This window comes from Camponotus vicinus, unplaced genomic scaffold, assembly GCF_025532165.1.
Source record: "Camponotus vicinus isolate PSW18456_S1 unplaced genomic scaffold, iyCamVici1.0 SCAF_5, whole genome shotgun sequence".
NCBI lineage: Eukaryota > Metazoa > Arthropoda > Insecta > Hymenoptera > Formicidae > Camponotus > Camponotus vicinus.
In genome coordinates this window covers 8440957-8460723 of record NW_028141977.1, presented here as the reverse complement: position 1 = coordinate 8460723, position 19767 = coordinate 8440957, and the positions used below count along the sequence as shown (strand labels likewise).

General features: G+C 31.5%; 1 protein-coding gene across 8 annotated transcripts in view; it reads right to left on the bottom strand.

The window, feature by feature from the left end:
• Kair1d (Kainate-type ionotropic glutamate receptor subunit 1D) overlaps nt 1–19767 on the bottom strand; it is a 396680-nt gene that overhangs the window by 9922 nt on the left and 366991 nt on the right. For 4 of the 8 annotated variants that reach the window (XM_083099132.1, XM_083099133.1, XM_083099131.1 and 1 more), the window contains 7 exons: nt 18772–18939; nt 11087–11107; nt 8474–8626; nt 4288–4509; nt 1886–2177; nt 1155–1293; nt 558–695 (listed from right to left, as the gene is read on the bottom strand). In XM_083099132.1, coding sequence (XP_082955258.1) covers nt 558–695; nt 1155–1293; nt 1886–2177; nt 4288–4509; nt 8474–8626; nt 11087–11107; nt 18772–18939 — 1133 coding nt within the window. The remainder of the gene's footprint in view (nt 1–557; nt 696–1154; nt 1294–1885; nt 2178–4287; nt 4510–8473; nt 8627–11086; nt 11108–18771; nt 18940–19767) is intronic. The other 4 variants (XM_083099134.1, XM_083099139.1, XM_083099136.1 and 1 more) reach the window with 3 other exon arrangements.

Here is a 19767-nt window from a genome sequence, read left to right as displayed (position 1 = left end):
ATACATGTATAATTCATATTATTTACATAAAATAATAATAATATCACGAAGAATTATTCTGTGGCACTTTTATTTTTTTGCCCGATAAAAGAAAGTTTAACTTTTCCATGACAGAAAGTCATTGTTTTATTCCTTCGGTCTCAATTATATCACTTGACCATGCATGAAACTGTTTAATTAATAAGAATTAATTAATTGTATCAGGTAATACGTATATGTTAATTAAAGAAACGATGTTCTTCTTGGATTTTTAGTTAAAAATGCGTACATTTTACATAAATAATATTTTATTTTGTTTCTGTATTCCTCCTTTCTTTGAGTACAAGTAAAATTACTCAATTTTAGCATCTCACTTCATTTTCATTTAGCGATTTATCAAGTTATCTATATTTCTTAGCGGCCAATCGCTCCTATAATTTACGGACGACAAAGGCAATGATGATTAAATTTTGCTGAGGGATAATCAGCAGTGTAACATGCAACGAATGCGACAAGCACATCTGTTGATACTTTGCGCGCATGAAGATTATTATCTTGATGCGTGAAAGAGAGCTTACTTGGGCAGAATGTCACAACCCTGCCGCATTAGGGAGCCAATGGTGAACCACAAGCAGTTAAGGAGCTTGAAGCGATTCTCCAGGCGATCCGGATTTTTGTTGCACGGATGCGGGTTGTACCATTCGTACGGCGTGAATCTAAACTCAATTATTCCAAAAACGCTCTGATCCAATGATATCCAAGCACGTTTGTTGTTAAAACTCTATTTTAAAAATTTGATTCGTCCCAAGATTCGTCCATTTTATGGTAAATTGATCTCGATACATATGATGGATATCGTAATTGGTATAATAACTAGTATTATGTATGAGAAACGATAGAAAGAATTCTATATTGCTAATTAGAATTTAAAAGACAGTTAAGTTTCTAATTTATTTATGTTATTATAAGAGAAACAATATTGATATCGATATAAATCAATTTAATCTTTAAAAATCATGAAAACATTTCCCTTCACACATTCCCTCGCACTTAATTTATCGATGCAGCGTAGGTAGTAGATGATGCACAAAGTTTGCATCGATTAAATAGAGGATCGAGTTTCCAGAATAGTATCACGACATTATGTCGGAGGAATTTAAAGTGGTTTCACTTGCCTGGCGAGTATAAAGAGGAGCACAGAGACCCCGAGATAAGCCGTCGCCATGTAGATCCAAACATCGAGGCTAAGAGGACTGAGGAACGAGAACAAATTCGGCGGTTGCTTTAATGGTTTGCGGTAAAGTATGCTGATCCCTGAAAATTCAAAATTCTCGTTTTATGCTTGGCCACGGCGCAGATTACAAGCAGAGAGGATGCATTGATGTGTAGACACAGTGGACCATAGTGTAATTACTCGTGAGATTTATTCCGGTTTTCTTTATGGTCACACACGGCTTACGAAGGCACATAATGGTCCGCGAAATTGCGCTTGCAAAATTATTTCGGAGATACGCAAAGCAAAGATCATCATACGCGTCGTACCTTTGCTTTAGATCTTTATCATTTTCGTATTAATCTCATTCATAATATTTTACATTACTTTTTTAAATGCAATCTTAAATCAATTCTTTTTCTACAGAAACATTTCTATCGCAATTGAAATCTATTTTTGATAATAATTTGCAGTAGATTGCACGCGTTTCTACCATTTTTACTAGTATTGCGATCAAGAAATTTACCGTTCCATAAAAATAGCATTAAAAAATAATATCATCTCACATAATATTCAACACTATAATTCACGCATGAAATGGCATATTTTTTACGTATCTCTTTATAACGCGTTTATGGATGTCATGGAAATGCAGCGGCATTTACTGCACAACGTGATAGCGTTAACTCTTACCTAGAGGCATGAACGGCGTGGTAAAGTCGACAGCCTGTTCCCGATCGTACGTGATGGTGAGATCGGCGATCGCGAGATCGGCCTTCTGATCAAGCAGCTCCTTCATCATCCCATCCCACTCCTTCGTCTGCTTATTGTACGAGCCGTAACGTCCGTCCGGCACAAGCCGGAACGTATAATTGAATCCAAGCAGCCGCGATATCTCGTAAATCAAGTCGACGCTGTAGCCTTCGAATTGCGCATTTCCGGTGAGTTTCTCGCTCGAGTCCTTCCGCATGCAGTACGGCGCACTCTGCGAGATAATGAGCTGCCGTCAACAGTGTGTTGCGCATATGCATCTGAAAGGATGCTGCACGTTTACCGATACGAGCAGCCGAGTTTATCGACGATAACTCTTGACAGCGAAGCTCTTGAGCCCGCGAGTGGAGTTATAATATCTGCAGAAATAATCTCGACGACGCTCATATATGAATATCAAGATTGAATATATTGCATATAGACTGTACATTGTTCACGATAGCCTCTCTGTGTATTAAAGTTTCTTATAATACTAGGATGAATCGTATCTAGATAATATGTAGGGGTCCATACAAAATAAATATTTCTTGAAAGGTATACAGTTTGTTTTAATATAAACTACATGTTATTGCTACAATTATTTATATTCAAATGATAAAGAAAATTATTAATTTCTTCATTTTTAATGAAGAGTATAAGAGATTTTGTAAACTTAGAGAATGTCTTGATGAAAATTTTTAAATTAAAGTTTTTCATATTAAAAATTAAAGAATTTTATTAAAAATATTTTTTCAAAAATATATATCAAGAGCTATTTAATATTAGTTAACTATAAGTGCATTTTATTTATAAATCAGAATTTTGAAACATGAACGCTAAAATATTTAATATTCAAAATTGGAAAAGTTTGCAAAAAAGAAATACAATTTTATTGTCTTCCAATCATTAATATGCTTAAAATTCAAATTTTTTTGATAATTTTAAATTCTTGCAACTATAACTATGCAATAAAATTATATATATATTATATTTATTTCTAAGTTTCTTATTTTAATTTTTTAATTTCTTATTTTCAGTAGAAACGTAATAATTGATGTATAGTTAATTTGCATTGGATTAGAAAATTCTCTCCTAATATTTGATACAAATCTCGGGAAATATTTTGTGATTCATATTTGCAAGATATATTCTTATCAATGATTCGTTTAGCTGCAGATTTTGCCCCCGATACATTGATTGAAGAAATGTCAGAGTTTTTTATGCGAATAATTCTCAGCCGCATCTTGTTTCTTACTGCGCGACTTTGCCATTGGAAACTCACCGTCGTCCCTTCCTCGACCGAGTTTCAAGGTACTTAATACATTACCGAGTACATTACTTGTCGCCGCAATTAGCGCAAGAATAAGTAATGCGAGTCGAGTGCGCCGTGAAAACTTCAATTAAGCCGCGCGTATCCGGCAACGGTGTTTCCATCCCTCTCATCTTCTTTCCTCCCCGGGAAAAAGAGGAAAGCGGGAAGCTAACGAGCGCGCAGAACGTTCTCTTCGCTAATGGACGGAAAAAAATTTTCCGTCCCGCTGTGACTGCCGCTTAAATCCGACGACGTTCCTGTTTTGTTCGCGTTTCGATTAAAGCAACCATTTTCGAGCTCGCCGCGCGATTGTCGCGAACGATTTTTGCAGATGTAAACAGACGCGACGTCTTCGATACCGGAATGAACAATTTGCTTTTTTATCTCACTTTAATCTAATGTACCGTGCAAAGTAGTCTCTAAAATTTATGCGTCAGTAATCCCCCTTTTCCTAGAGGATTTCTTTAAGCTCCACATGTGCATATTGTTGCGAAATTAGCATAAACGCTCTCTATCTCGTTTAAAGTAGCGATAAAATAAGAGATTTTAGTGAGTTACATAGAATTTTTTTTAGAAACCTTATTTGGAGATTTTATATATGTAGAAATGATCTTATACATATTCAACTTTATTAAAATAAATTAAAATATTATACTTAGAGGAATTTTTCTAAAATATTAATTTTATAATTTTCTAAATATTTATAATTTTATCTATATATTTATAATTTTCTAAATATTAATTTTATAATTTTTCTAAAATAGAAGATGTAAAAGAGATACTATTTAAGCTAATACTGTCGAATTTATTAAAGAAATAGAAGACGTACGTTGTATCTTATCTTATTCCATTTGAATAACACACAATACGTTGTATCTTATCTTATTCCATTTAAATAAGATACAATTCTTTTTAAAATTCAGAAGATTATGAATTTAAACATTCCCGTTTTCAAAGATAAAAGTTTTGTTCAGTATATCGTTCTGATGTTTGACTGCGATTCTGCCAAAGACATTTTGGAAACATTACTCACCAGTATGGTCGTCACGATAAAAGTCTTATTTTGCAAGTTTTCGACGATTTGAGTGTAAACGTCGCCGTAGCTCCTCGTGAAGTTGATACCTTTGGTACTATTCCAAGTACCGATTTTCTTCAAGCCCTCTTTACTATTCAGTTCGATGATGTCCAGGACAAAATCAGAGCGGAAACCCTGATGGTCGAACTTGATAATACCCGTGAGTCCTGTCATTTCCACCTGAAAATATATATTTAGCAGTTAATATATGTTAAAGAATAAATATTTTAAACTATATCTGTAAATATGCTAAACCTTGTTGTTGCTAATTATTATTGAATAATATTGAATAATATTTGCAATCGTGAGATTACACATCAGAATTAATATTATATTTGGGAATATATGTACATTAAATTATTGACATCCCAGATTTAAGTATCGAAATATCTGGACACATTTAATACGCGAGCAAATTAACATACGGTTAATAACAGTTTTACATGTACATTCTACATGTTTTACGTGTATGTACATATGATGTGTGTACAAATGAATATATAATTCTCAAAAATCATGCACAAATTTCGCTAAATGTAAACCTTTGATTTCGCATCTTATTGCTTTGAAAGAGAGGAAAAAATACTGATGATTTTGTTTCATATAAATTTTGTACACGATGTACATCATATTTATAGTTGCCAATATAAACACTTGGTGTACCGTGATTTCTTGAACAGAGGAAATTTGAGAGCCACCAAGAGGTTTTTGGGGTACAAGGAGATTCGTGGTGCATTTATTACGCATACGTACGTAGGGTTTGTCAAAACATTTGCCGTTTGTAAAGCCGGTATAAAGCGAGCGCCTGGCAGCAGTGTGTCGGGTGTTATAGTTCACAATTACATTGAAACGCAGAAAACGCATTAATATGCGGCAACATTTTGAGACGGAAATTTCGTCGCGACATTCGTAAAGAGAACGATTCGCGAGTAATTACGCTCCGCATGATAACCGAACCTTCCTGTCTCCCTTTCCGCAAGTTACATTATATATATATGTATATATTCGTAAAACGGTGTGGTATAATTACAGACGAAATTCTCGGTGACTGCTTGTAATTACTGGTTCATGAATATCGCGAAATTAAATTCAGTCTTGACGCATGAGATTAATACAGGCGTTAACGTTACCGACTATTTACAATGTAATCCTCGAAAAAAGTGAACCGTCTCAGTTAATGATCATGACGGTTATTATTCGACGAACGCAACGTATCAATCTTCATGCAAACGAATATAGGAGAATCTGTCTGCTTTAAGAAACTGTCGGGGACAACGTAATGAGAATTGATAAGTCGTATCGCTCATCGCGAAATTTTCATTTAAGGAAACTAATCGCAGTCACACACGTGGCAATTTTAAAGCGTTTTTAGCTAGCCATCCTGTATAATCATTTCTACAATACAGGCAATTATAATGGAAGTCTCTATTACAGTTCATAAGCGTGTTCTCTCAAACGAAAATGATGTCATAGAAAAGTTATTCCTACGTAACTTATTATTCATATACGTATTTTTTTGCGTATTATCTCATTCATATCGTCTTTCTAATTAAAAAAATATTAAGAATTTATAACAAGTATCCAAAATTACTTTTAGATGAGGGATATAGGAGATTCTTTTCCTAAAATGATATTTTCACAGTTCGAAGAGAGAGTAATATACTTCCCTTCTTCATAAAAATTAGAGCTGTCACTTGTAATTCAAAACGAACACGCGCATAATGAGAACGGTATCGCATGTAATAATCCAATTTTGCAAGTTCATCGAAATTACACGCGCCAGCTTGATTCTATCGACATCAATTTTTGCTGATCCTTGTCAGGCCGTTCAATCCACTCTGCATGACAGGTTTCGCTCGTTCGTGACATATACGCAGTCACGGCTGCATATGAGAGTCGCCTCCGCTCGGAGAACATATCTTATGGTACTTGTCAATTTCGACACGGCGAATGACGAGGCACATTGCCTCGTATCCTGCATGCAATGCGTATTTATATTCACGGCAACTCGTATCACGCTGCTGATGCAATGCGTTTCCATACCCTGCGTGCGCCGATTTCGGCGTTAAGCAGCTAGGATGTACAAATAAACAGATTGTACCGAAGCAATACGAGATAGCACTCCTCGTGCAGATTATATTTTACATATAATCTACATCATTTCATTTATTAAGAAAGTATATATATTAAATTTAATTTCCCGCCGTATTTAAAATACAGTCAATTCTTATATACTTTTAGTATTTTTTCATAATCGTCTTGAAAGGATCATTAATATGATTTGATATTAAATTATTCTCTTATATTCGTAGAAAATGGAATAAAAAGAGTACAATCTAATATAATAAAATGTTGTCTTGATTGATGAGATAAGTATCTACCAAATTTTTTTACAATACATTTAATTTACAAATCATATTATACATATACATCATATTAATTGTATAAGCTTGTCATAAATAGACTTTAAATAAGATTCTTTAGTTTTGGTTTCTACATCAGCATAAAGAACAAAATTTTTATTAATAAATGTCATCTTTGCAAACGAATCCTTCGAAGAAGGATAAATCTTGGTAGAACTCGTATCGATTAGGACTCTATTGCGTGTATTTGGCCTGAATATCGCGCGCCAATTCATACGTTGCGCAGCATACATACTACGGCCTTTGCGTCAGGGATGTACCGGGGTAAAACCGCGAACGACAATTTGTCAGCGCGCGCGACAGCTTCGTTTAAACTGGAGTAACTTTCCATTGTTCTGCGAGAACAATCGTGCGGATCGTGGAAAGTCAATGCGTCCGGGTTTCGCGTGATTTCCTGCATCTCGCGCTCGTGTGTCACGTATATTTATATCAATTTTTTTTCCTTTCATCTCCGCGCACTTTTTTATATACGTGTGTCATGCATCTTGCTTCTTGCATTAAAAACCACCCGGGAAATGCAGAATTTACATTGATGTTAAATTGACGAAATTAATCTAGCTTTCATTGTTTCATTAGTCATTAGTGTTTACAAGCGAACTGTGTATCAAAGCGGCATATCTGATATTTGCTAGTGCGGTATCAATAATTACTGTTAATTCTCGTATTCAATATGATCAGAAATATACGTTTTATAAGTAAAAAATGATCAATTTGCTATATTATTATATATCTGCAAGATTAATAAGGAACAAGTCCAAAAAAGAATTTGCAAATTTTTAGAAAGTGTAAACTTTTACGTCATATTTGCGAAATTTAATCTCTTATCTCTAATTAAAAGAAGGGGAAAATATGATAGAGCTTATGATTCATGCTGAATGACGGATGGACCTATGGTGCATTGCGTGTGATGTACGTGACAAGACTCATGATGCCTGTTAATGAGCGATGCGCAGATCGCGCGGAAGGCAAGCCAGCGAATAGGTTGGATTAAGCATATCGTTATAATGGCTTATTACGTTGTCGGTGCTCGATCGATTGACGGTACCCATAATTTTGCGAAATTAATTCCCCCTTGGCACGGTACATTTGCGATAACCTGCTTCTGCGTTGGATGATACAAGCGTATACTAATCATGCGAAAGATAGGCAATGCATGAACATTGTTTTTACATGGAGATTAAATGCATATTTTACATTGAACAATAATATTTTATGGAAATTTGGAAGGATCCACGTTGCTTTCTATCTTTAAATCTATTTAATTAATCTGGTCAATTAAATATTGCCATAAAACATGTTTTTGCATTGCCTACATTAGTGCTGTCTTTGCTGAATGCGATTTGCTTATTTTATGTTCGCTTTATTTAATTGATATGAAACTTACACATTTAATATTAAAATACGTAATATAAGAATTATGCTGCCCATAAATACGATGAAAAATATTTATTAGTAAAGACAGATCTTTTCCATCTAAAATATCAGGAAAGTTGCTGCGTTTAAGAAATTAAGTAAATATATGAGACCACGAGAGATTCTCTCTTTCTATCTAGCGCATATTGGGAGATATTAAATTTATTTTGAACTTTATGAAAATAGTTTACGTTTTATATGATACAAAAATGAAAAAGCGCATGTTATATATTTTAAATGCATATAATCCTTTCATATTTCCAAACTATGATGGAATATTATTAATCGTACTGATTAATGCTACTTACGATTTTCATGTAGTTAATAAGTGAGTATCCATGAGGCCAGGTGTCGGTTGATTCGCAGGATAATGGCTTGATATCGATTTGCTGGGACGTATCGAGATCGTGCAATGCCTTGGCGAAGAGATGGACGGCATCGTACAGTAAGGATGTTTCAGTCTGTGAATCGTACACGCATGACAAGATGTCATCAACGAGAAAGATGCGTTTTGTACAGGATATATTTCATACAAAGTAGCAAAATTGTAAAATATTTTAAATGCAGAAAAAAGTTTATATGTCGATTTTTCGCGAGTTATTGCCAACTATAAAATTAAATCAAGCGCACTTGATTAATGAATGATTAGTCATGAATACGGGGAAATAATAGAGGCAGATCGACGATTTATTATTTTACTAATAATAGTGCGTATGCACAACTCATTGTCAAGGGATACTCGCGGAGTCGCGCGATACGTGAGTGAATCAGCTGTTTGTCATCGTACTCCTTTATCTGTATTTCTGATCGTGAGGATTTGCAGCGAATTGAGACGAATTGCGTATGAAAGCCGAAATTGTGCAACATCTTTTTGTCTAGAATGAAACTATTTCGCTCGTGTAATAAAATCCTTTCTCCCTGTAACACATTCTTTCGTTATTGATATTTCTTGAGATCATGTGGCTTTATATGTTTACAGAGCATGTATATACTGGATATTGTGGAAAATGATAATAAGGTTGTCTCCTATATCGAATTTCGATACGATTTTTCTTGCGCATAAAAATTGAGAGGAAATATTTTCTGCAATTCTTCAATTTTCAATATAAGAGTACCGTGCTGAAATTTATGGGACGCTAGCCAAAAATTCATACATATTCTAGTTTTTTTGAATAAACAAAGAGTAATGTAAAGTTTTCTGTGTATGATTTTTCTTGCTTAGAGTTTGACATATTTATTAATATATCCATTGCTTGAGCGAAATGCGTTATATTACCATACAAATTTATTATAAAATTATAATAATTAATTATTTATTATAAAATTATAATTATTAATTATTGAATATATTGAATTATTATATTATAGATTTTTGAAAAATACCCTATCTATTTATATATCCTCTTAAAAAAAGAATCAATGTATGTGACATTAATAACGCTCGATTCTAAAGAAGAATATTTTATATCGTCGATTTAGAAACTATCTCAAGCAAAATCTTATCTTCCGTGCTTAAGACATTGAAATTATCAAAGAACGCGAGAAAAAGAATGGAAAAGCTAGATCTCGAATCTTTCACAAGAAAAATCGTATTTGTTGGTGGAGATCGGACGGGGAATTCCCGTTTCTGCGCCAACGCATGCGGAGGACGAAAGGACGAAAAGCTCGGCTTCTGGAGGATTTCATCGCAAATTGGCGCCTCTGTTTCTCCGACATTTATATTTCGTAACTCGCGCGTAGCTGTAAAAGCGGTATCATCTTAGATATCGCGCCGTGGGTGTACATTCCTTCCGATATATTCGGGACAACCAATATCCTTACTGGATTTTACGAGGCCTCGTCCGGAAAGCGTATTTACGAAGGTACGAGTCAATGTATACGATTCACATGTTTCCCAATACGAAGGGATCGTAGGGTAATATCCTTATATAGATACCCCGAAGTTTCGGACAAATAGAAGTTTCATAAGAAAGCGACGTTTTTCCCTAAACTTTATTCATTATTCGCGCATCATTCGCGGAAGATAAAAAAAAAGAATATATATCAAATACGCGATTATGTTAAAATTGCGTATTGAAGAATATATTCTGAATGTGATCGGCAAAATTTCTTTTTTTATATTATCTTCGGAAATATTCCTTATTGAAATAATTTTGTTTTTTGTCTGTTGTTTTATAAGAGAAATTCAAATGGTATCTAAAACCGTTTCTACAGTTTTTGATACATCACAAGCAAGTAAAAAATTTATTTGGAATACGATTACACAGCCACATAATGGGAATCATAAATAGTTTTATCATAGTTTTTTCAAATTTCATTTTATTAAAAAAAAATTAAATTAAATTTGTATTCGCGTTGAATAATGTGTCTTCTTTTACCAAATATCTTAGAATACCAAATATCTTAGAATATCTAATTTTTCATAATGTAAAATTTTATAATAAAAATTATAAAATAAAATTAATACATAAACTTAAATAAAATTAATAATTTTATTTTTATAATTTCATTTTTTTTCTTTAATTTAAATTTCAAAAAAGATAGTGTAATATACTTACAACAATACAACATAATCGTATAGTTTAGTGTGGCTTCTCATAATTATGATCGAGTCGGTAGCTTTTCTTCATCAAGCATTCTCGTATTTCACTGACAATAATTTATTCACAAATAATCAATTATAAATATAAAAATAATCCCAATCATTTTAATTTATACTCTTATAGAATTCACATAATTAACTAATTTTTGTCATCGTTAAATTTGTATAAACGTAACTATATCAATATGTTCCGTGTGTTATAAATCTCGCAGAAATTTAAAAATATATTATTTTGGGAAGCATTATTCTAATGAACTTTAACAACTATAACATTTTTTATCTATAACTTTTTTTATAACAATGTATATATTTAACTTACCTTTATAGTAGTGAGATTATTCTGTTCCACGCGTGCATGAAGAAAAAACACAATTTAATATTCTATTTAATTTTAAAAATATTTTTATAGGAGGATTATAAAAATATTATACTTTATTAGAGAGAGACTTTATTATACTTTATAAGAGAGAGAGAGAGAGAGAGAGAGAGATTGGAAAAATAAAATTAATATGATGTACAGAGCATTAGATCGATTAACAGAAAGCATCGATTTTAAAATAGACTAGGATAGCTTTTAATTATCTGTAGAAAGCTGGAAATGTGAATATAGTTGCTAATTATTAGAATACAAATTCGTGCCACGTAATCACTACTTCTTATGTAAATCTAATAATGAACGGATCGTCGCAAAATAACCCATAATTTACGCACAAACTCCGAATAATTCGCTACTTCGACAATATCACTCGTTACAAATATCACTCGTTACAAATATCACATCTAATCGAATCAATATATTGTCCGTTTGTTTGTCATCAGGTTTGAATACGCGATTGAATTAATTAGCCTGACTTTGACGCGCTCGTAATAGGATTGTCGACATTCTCTCGAACGACAGACATATCCCCGTTACGGAATTTGGCCAAACGTGATTGTTCGTTGTGCGACAACGCCGTTACGTAACGTTGCTATTAAATTTCGAATGATAGTGCCGTGACACGACAGAGACATGAAATAGACTGAATCATCTCTCAATTAAATCAATGATGCCTATTTAATGTTTCATCTAAATCCTTCGAATATATATGTATGGTATATTATTAAATTAATGATGCGTTGCTAGTTAGAGTTAATTGAGAAATTATTACACCTTCAACAACTTGCTTTTCTAAAATAGATTAATCATATAAACTAAAATAATTTTCATCTATATGAAGTTTCGATCTTGTTTGAAATGAATTATAATAGTTCATATTGTGTGTGAAGCATCTTTAACTTTAGATGAAAAAAAAGGAAACATATTGTTAAATCGCATTAATTCATAGAGTTCCTTAAAATGTTTAAAAAAATATTTATCCAACTATTAATTTAATTGTTTCCTTTAATTAAAATACAAGATTTAGTTATCGGTAAATAAATCACGATTTTTACAAAAGCGGCCAAATGCTCGAGTACAATGAATGGAAATGAATATAATAAAATTGCGAAATGCTTTCTTGAAGAATTGAATGTACGAGATGTTCTTGGTCCTGTGAGTTTTCCGTAGAGGAATCTGCAGACCTAGCGGCCATTGTGCCGGTCGGATAATCCACCCTCTTGGCGGTAACCGGCCTCGTGTCGAGGGTGGAAACGCCCTGGAATTTGCCCTTTACTGATAAATTTCCCATGAATATAACGCCTATCCGAGATAGGGGTTTCCTGTCGATTGCACGGTCTTAAAGGTATTCGTTCTATAAGGACAAATCCTGACGGAAAATGTGCTCTCATTTATATTTAGATGAAGAGGGACGAAATTTGCCTCTATTTATTTGTGTTCATTCTCAAGTTACTAAGTGCATAATCTGGTTTCTTCTAAATCCTTCAGAATTTGCAAGATTACTGTATGCTTTTATAAGAATTGTTAAATTTTCAAAGAATAAAAATTCTAACGTTCTAAATAAAAAAAAAAAATTAAGCATATTTCAACTGTATCTTATTTTTTTTATCAAATAGTGTCTTTTATTTTTTTGAGTTACTGAAAATGGTTCGAAAATGTTCTATTAAATTTTCTTTTTTTTTGTAGCTTTGTGTTAGACTTTTTACGCGTCTGGTTCTTATTTATTCGTTTCTAACTGAACTAACCCTAGTTTTTTTTTGAATTTTTGTTTGTAAGAAATTAAATTAAGACAACATTGTAAATATTTTATTTAGAAAAAACTGATTAATTATTCTAATGACTAAAACGTTTCCTAATTTTAAACGTTTTCTAATGACCATAACATAAAGTATAAGAAACTCATTCATGACGTTGTTATCAAGTTTTACATAATAATGTGATGATAGAACAATCTAGTGATCGACAAATATATATTTATTATCAACGAAAGATTAAGATTCTATAACTTTAAATATCGAGTAAAAGTTTTTCTTCATAATAGTTGTCGAGAATAAGAAAGTGCAATCTTACTTAAGAGTTTGAATTCTGATTCAAGAAGTCTGCTTGTTCTTTTTTTATTGTAATCTTCATATTTCTGATTTTGAGATAATAGTGATAAGAGTAATAGTCGACGTCGTGCTTAAAATTGTGACACTGTACTTAATGAAATTGGCGAATCGAGAAAGTTTTTTTACTGATATTTCTTTGCATGCCACGAATCGATAGCGCGCCGTAGTCTTTGGTGCAATTTATTTTGCGTGACTTCAATTGACGATTTTATAAGATTATTTTATTTTATAAGATTGTACAAGACCGAGTGTGTTTCTTTGTGTCAATATTTCATTGTCCTCTTCTCGCTGGAGCAAGTAAGTGAAGATGCATTATCTATCGTCACGATGATATATCTTTCGAACTATTGACTGTCTTTTCAGTACAAAAAAACCGTCGCAAATTCCATCCGCCTATACCATATGATGAAAATAAAATATATTAGCAAGTACATCCCCGCAACAAAGGAGAAATTTTATTTCAATTTTCTTTCATCATGAGTACATTTTTAGAATAGATTAAAGAATATAGAGTAAATTTGATATGCTTTTTATGCAAATATCGATTAAATTTCCGGTTGTATTTTTTCTTTCTTAGATATGTTACTTCTCAAATATATAATTATTATATATATTAATGAATTAATCAAAAGCATAAATTCAAAGCTAAGTTATAGTAAAGCAGTCTAAGAATTAAAGGTATAAATAAAAAAAAGAAAAAGAGAAAGAGAAAGAAAGAGAAAAATGTTGGACATGATTGAAAATAAAAATGATTTTTTTTTCTTACTGTATGTATCAGGTCAGGGCGTTACTGTATCAATATAATAGCGATTGGAAAAATGTAATAAGCCATCTTCTATGTACGCCTATATATGTCTATATATATGCATGTACCATACGCATGATCCGAGAAGTCATTTTCTCCGTGTTATGAACGGGTCACAGATCAAACGGGTGAGGGTCTTTTAAGAAAAAAGAAAAAATGAAACTACTCTGAAATTATAAAAAGAAAAAAGAGAGAAAAATATACGTAATTTATGGTAGCCTTAAAATGTTTGAGGCTACTTCGTCGGCAATCGTAATTAATTAACTTATAAATTTTATTAAATTTATTATGTATATAATACGAATTCTACCTTTCTATTTAATCCTGTTTTGATATAATGTTTCTTTTTAATTTAGCTATTTTTATTATATTTTGTATACATTGCTTTTATTTATCAAACATTTTAAGCAAATTAATTTAAATAAAAATATATGAATTTATTAAAAACGTATCATGTTGAATTCTAAAAGTTGTGTAATATAAATAAGATCGTCATCTTCACAAAACTAACTATATTATCCAATATTCATTCAGTATTTTGTTCTTCTTTTTCTATATGTATTTTCTTTATAAACCTATATATTGAAAATGCAATACTTAATACATCTTATGATTATTTTTTATAATTTTTTAATTTTTTCTTATATACATATATAAATACATATATAAATACATATATAAATACATATATAAATACATATATACATATATAAATAATCTGTCTGGTCTTATGGTATAGAGTCATTTTAGCATAAATACAACATCAAACGGATTAGTATATACTATTATATTAAAGTTGCTATATTAAAGTTATTTATATAATATTTAAAATAAAATGTATAAAAATTATAAACAATACAGCATCTCTTTCTCACTCTTTCTCTCTCTTTCTCAAAATATATAAGATCACAAAATCGGATATAAACAATATTATTAAGATCGAAATTGCATAAAGATAAATTATTAAAAAGTAATCACTATTTTTAAGCGCGCTATGGCAAAGGAGTAAATATTAATATTGAATCGTGTCTCGCCTTTCGCGTGAAAAAGGGAAACGACGTGAGAAAACATCTTTTGTGAAATAATGTCGCTATTGCAATGGACGATGCAGCAGATCCGTCACATTCTCGTACGGGATGCTGCAGCTACGCGTATACCGCAGAACATCGGCAAAAAGTTGTTGGAAAGTTTGCGCGAACGTGCAACCGTGTCGGGGCAAATTGGCCTTTTTAAGGGTCCGGCGCGCTGGACACGGCAGATGTTGCTTCCGTCGAAATAGCCGAACGTACGGATTCGCGCTTCTCAACTTTTCTGCAGTTGATTCCGTGCCAGATGCGACGTAGGATATAATTCGCTTTTCGCGAATTGGCGTTTCGGTATTTGCTCCTTTTATGGCGCGCTGATAGTTCATTCTAGAAGGGATTCGGGGATATCGCTCTTAAAATTCTGTAAAATGTATAACGCGGAGGATACAATATTCATGGGTTATATAAAATTCGAAAATATACTGTTTATTAAAGAAGCAAAAAAATTTGGAATTTATTTAACATGTTATATGGGAATGATTTACGTGTTACGTGAGACCTATGGCAATTTTTTACCGCATTTTTTTTTACGATTTCGCATTATAGATGCATCGTGCTAAGCGGAAGTTTATCGTAATTTCGAATTTGTGAGATCAGATTACATTCACATTCGTGAAATTGGAAGAGAATATTTTTTTTATACAAGCATTATTTAATTATATAATTATTATTTAATTATATTATATAATTATTTATTTATACAACAAATTATATTATCATGTAGTGCACAAGAAGCTGTTACTTTATTTAAGCTTAAAATATAACCAACGGCATATGATTAATTAATAGATAAAATAATATAAATACGGAATTAGCAAGAGAAATATGTTTCTTTTTTTAAATATTTTTTTAATATACGCGTATTCGTTTGCGAAAGAGCATTCTTTTGAAGATGGCTACGTCCTATGTATATGTATTGTTGCTTTTCCAGATAATATAATGCATGCAAAATATATGAATGTACATCGTATAGAAATATGAATGCATAGAACTATGAATGTGATAAATACATTAGCATGTTATAATTACAGACTGCGGATGTAAACGGAACAATAACAAGAATGAGAGCAATAATCTTGGGAATAATCTTGATGGATGAATAGAGATAAAGAAGCCGAGATGATTATTATTATATTCCTCAAAACATCATGAATATGTATAGTTTTCTAATAATTATATCATTAATTAATGAAGTGCGAGGCAATCAATGTCCATTGGATGATAAACACACGATTTATCCTTAAATCAATGTTTTTTTTATTTTAATGAGTATAAAATGAGTTTTATTTTAATGAGTATTTAATAATAATAAATTTCTATCCGCATAATAATGCATGCATGCGCGCATATTATATAAAAAATAAATTTTTAAATTAATTTAGTAGAAAAATTAATTTAGAGAAATATATTAAAATGTTAATATCGTGATGATATAATAATTGTGATAAATTTTAATATAAGAAAAGTTTTAAATTAAAAATTAAATTAAGTTAAATTTAAAACAATTGTTTTTAAGTATTATTTATATTATGAACAATTTCATTTCGTTTACTTTTATAAAATCCTTGGAATTACTCAATCTTATACAGGAAACGAGTACCTAAGACTCATGTTATAATTCTATATGCTACGTATATCGACTTAATCGATACGTCCAATAAAATGTCGACACCTAATGGAAGTACCTGCGAACTCACGTGTACTTTCTCATGTACACGTGTATATACGTATGTACCGATTAATTTGCCGTCGTTTCATTACGCCGCCATGTACAGAATATGTGTTTGGTAGAAGTAGGTAAACTGTACATGTAATTTCCTGCGTTGCGAGTTGCGCGACGTTCTCGCCTTCGTACGGAAATGTTTGTACTTGAAATCGGCTTAGAAGAAGTAAAAAAGTAGTATGCAAACCGCATCTACGAACAACGCGGAAATCATGTTTACGCATGGACTATTACATTTTGCCTGACTTGATCTTTATAAATTAAAAATGTACGTAAAATCAGAAATCCTCTTGCGCTCATGATTTTATGAATCGAGAAAATGTAAAATTAGAGGTATCTTATAATTTCGATATTAATATTACGGGTAGGAATCGCGTAATATAATATTACATTATAGACATAAGATTCAGTAGTAATATAAAATTACGGATGGTTTATACATTATATACTTTACTTGCGGTATTAATGTAATATTACGAATATGCCGCGAATACTAGTATTTATTTCAATAATTAATTGAAAAAAATATATATTTTTTATTTTTATTATTCACTTAATATTAAATCGTGCAAAATTATTTGAAAATTATTTGAAAATTATTTGAAAATTTGATATGGAATTTTTTGTCCTATAATAATATTTAGATAAATCTTTTATAGTATATCTTATAGTATATATTTTTTAAGTATATGTGTGTTAGATATAAAATTTTTCAAATGAATCATTAAAATGATATAATGATGCTTTTACAGGCATATTGTAAAATATAGAATATAGATTTTTGTCTATAAATGTGTAATTGTGCAAAATTTTTCTATTCTTATAAAAAGTTTCAATTGGAAATTTTAAATAATTTTCCAATATGTACAAAAGGAACAGCTATAGCCGTACAAATCCATATCTGCGTGTGCATTCTTATTGGTTATATAAATTCTGTATATTTTTATAGTAAAAATATACAGAATATATCAGAAATATATTATTTCTGATAAACTTTTTAAATTTGAAATTAATTTATCGGAAATTTGATCGGGTTTAATCTACATTTGACATTTCATGACGATTAATATTTATAAATTTTAGATTTCACAAAAATTACTTAGTATGAAAAATGTGTTTTATACTTATGCTATAAATTATCAACATTGTTCTATTTTTAATTATTAACAATTAAAACATTAAATTCGAAAATTTGATAGATCGATCATTTTGACAGTTACAATTACTTTATGTTTTGGCTTCTAATATTTGTTGTTCGAAAAAAGTATGCGATGGACTTAAATATTCTGTGTAATATTCATCTAATTATGAAGATTTAACCTTTTTTCGCGTTGCATAACACAAATAATCACATTGGTTATCGCAAATTTAACCGAGTGAAAATAAGATTTAACCTCAATTCGATCTCTTTCATAGAATTTGCATTCTTACGAGAATCAGCACGTGTTATGGAAGAATTTTCCGCAATACAATCAAGTTTCGAATATAAGATATCACTCAATTATTACGCTTATTCACTTATTCTCGGCTACGTCAAAAAGCGCGAGATGGCTTCTGCTAAGTCTCGAGAACAAAAGAAGCGAGAAGTAGATCGATGCGGCTGTCAGACTGGCTTGAGCGAAGAATGCGAAATTAGAGTGTTATTACGTGAGACGGGCGGCCGCTTTAAGGACGGGAATATATTTCGTCATAGAACGATCTTTACATTTGCATATATAACGTTCTATGTTTACACTTTGCGACGCTGCGTATATATATCTCGCGTATATTATTTATATTTATACTTTATGCTTTGAGAGCGAAATATCGGCATCGGAGAAATAAACGACTTCGATATAGCTGCTTCAATGCCGTAGCAGCGGCGATCTATACTACTGTAACTAACTCCTGCGCGAGATGCGCCTTACCTTGTTGCTGTTCTGTCCCATATCGAGCTCGCGATTATAGCGCTTCTCACCGTAAATCCAGTCCTGGATTACCTTCTGGATTTCCGGCTTCTCCGGATCCACTAATCGAAAGGCAGTGATATTGGTCCCGCCGTGCCTGAATTCTTCTAAGTCGACGGTATGCAAGTCCTGAAAAGAGGAGAATTCCGATCAATCGTGACATAAATTCCTATTATCAATCACATACTTTCGTACTAAATCATGGAATTTCATATCAGATATACCACACATTCCATGTGGTGTATGTATATATTCCATTATGTGTTATAGTTTCTCTTTTCTGGTATCACATTCTATGTGAATATTTATGGCTATTTCTAAAAGATTTATACTGATCACTTATTTTTCTGAGAATGTTAATATATATTTTAATAAATGTTATCTTATTTAAAAAATGAAATATGCATTTTTGGATCAAAATAAAATTTGGCGGCAAGGAAAGATCATAAAAATAAGAAAGTAAATTTTGAAATAAATAAGAAAGTGTGTTTTCCTTTTTTAAATTGATATGATTCTTGGATCTGAAACTTTTACAGAGAGAGAATTTACAATGGATTAATTATGTAAGATATTATGTAAGATAAATCTCAATCCAATTCACGGTAAAGCTAGCATGATATTAGATTTTTCCAGAGAGAGGATTCCCTCTCACGATATAGCATTCTACAACTTGCTTTCGACTCTAAGATCCTAATCACTTTGACAGATGTCGAATCTAGTAAAGCTGGGCGATTTCTGTGTGATTTTCAAGGAGTAATTGATGTTTTGTTTCAAACATTTTCTATTAGAGTTTTATCAGTTTCTTCTTATTGCGAAAATTGTATCCGATTTGTTAAAGAAAAAAATATTCACATTATTTTCATTCTCTATGTTATCTTATCTTTTTGATAGATTACACTTGTTACTTTTAATATTTAATTTGTAATTTAATAACTAACATAAAAATAAAATTGAAAT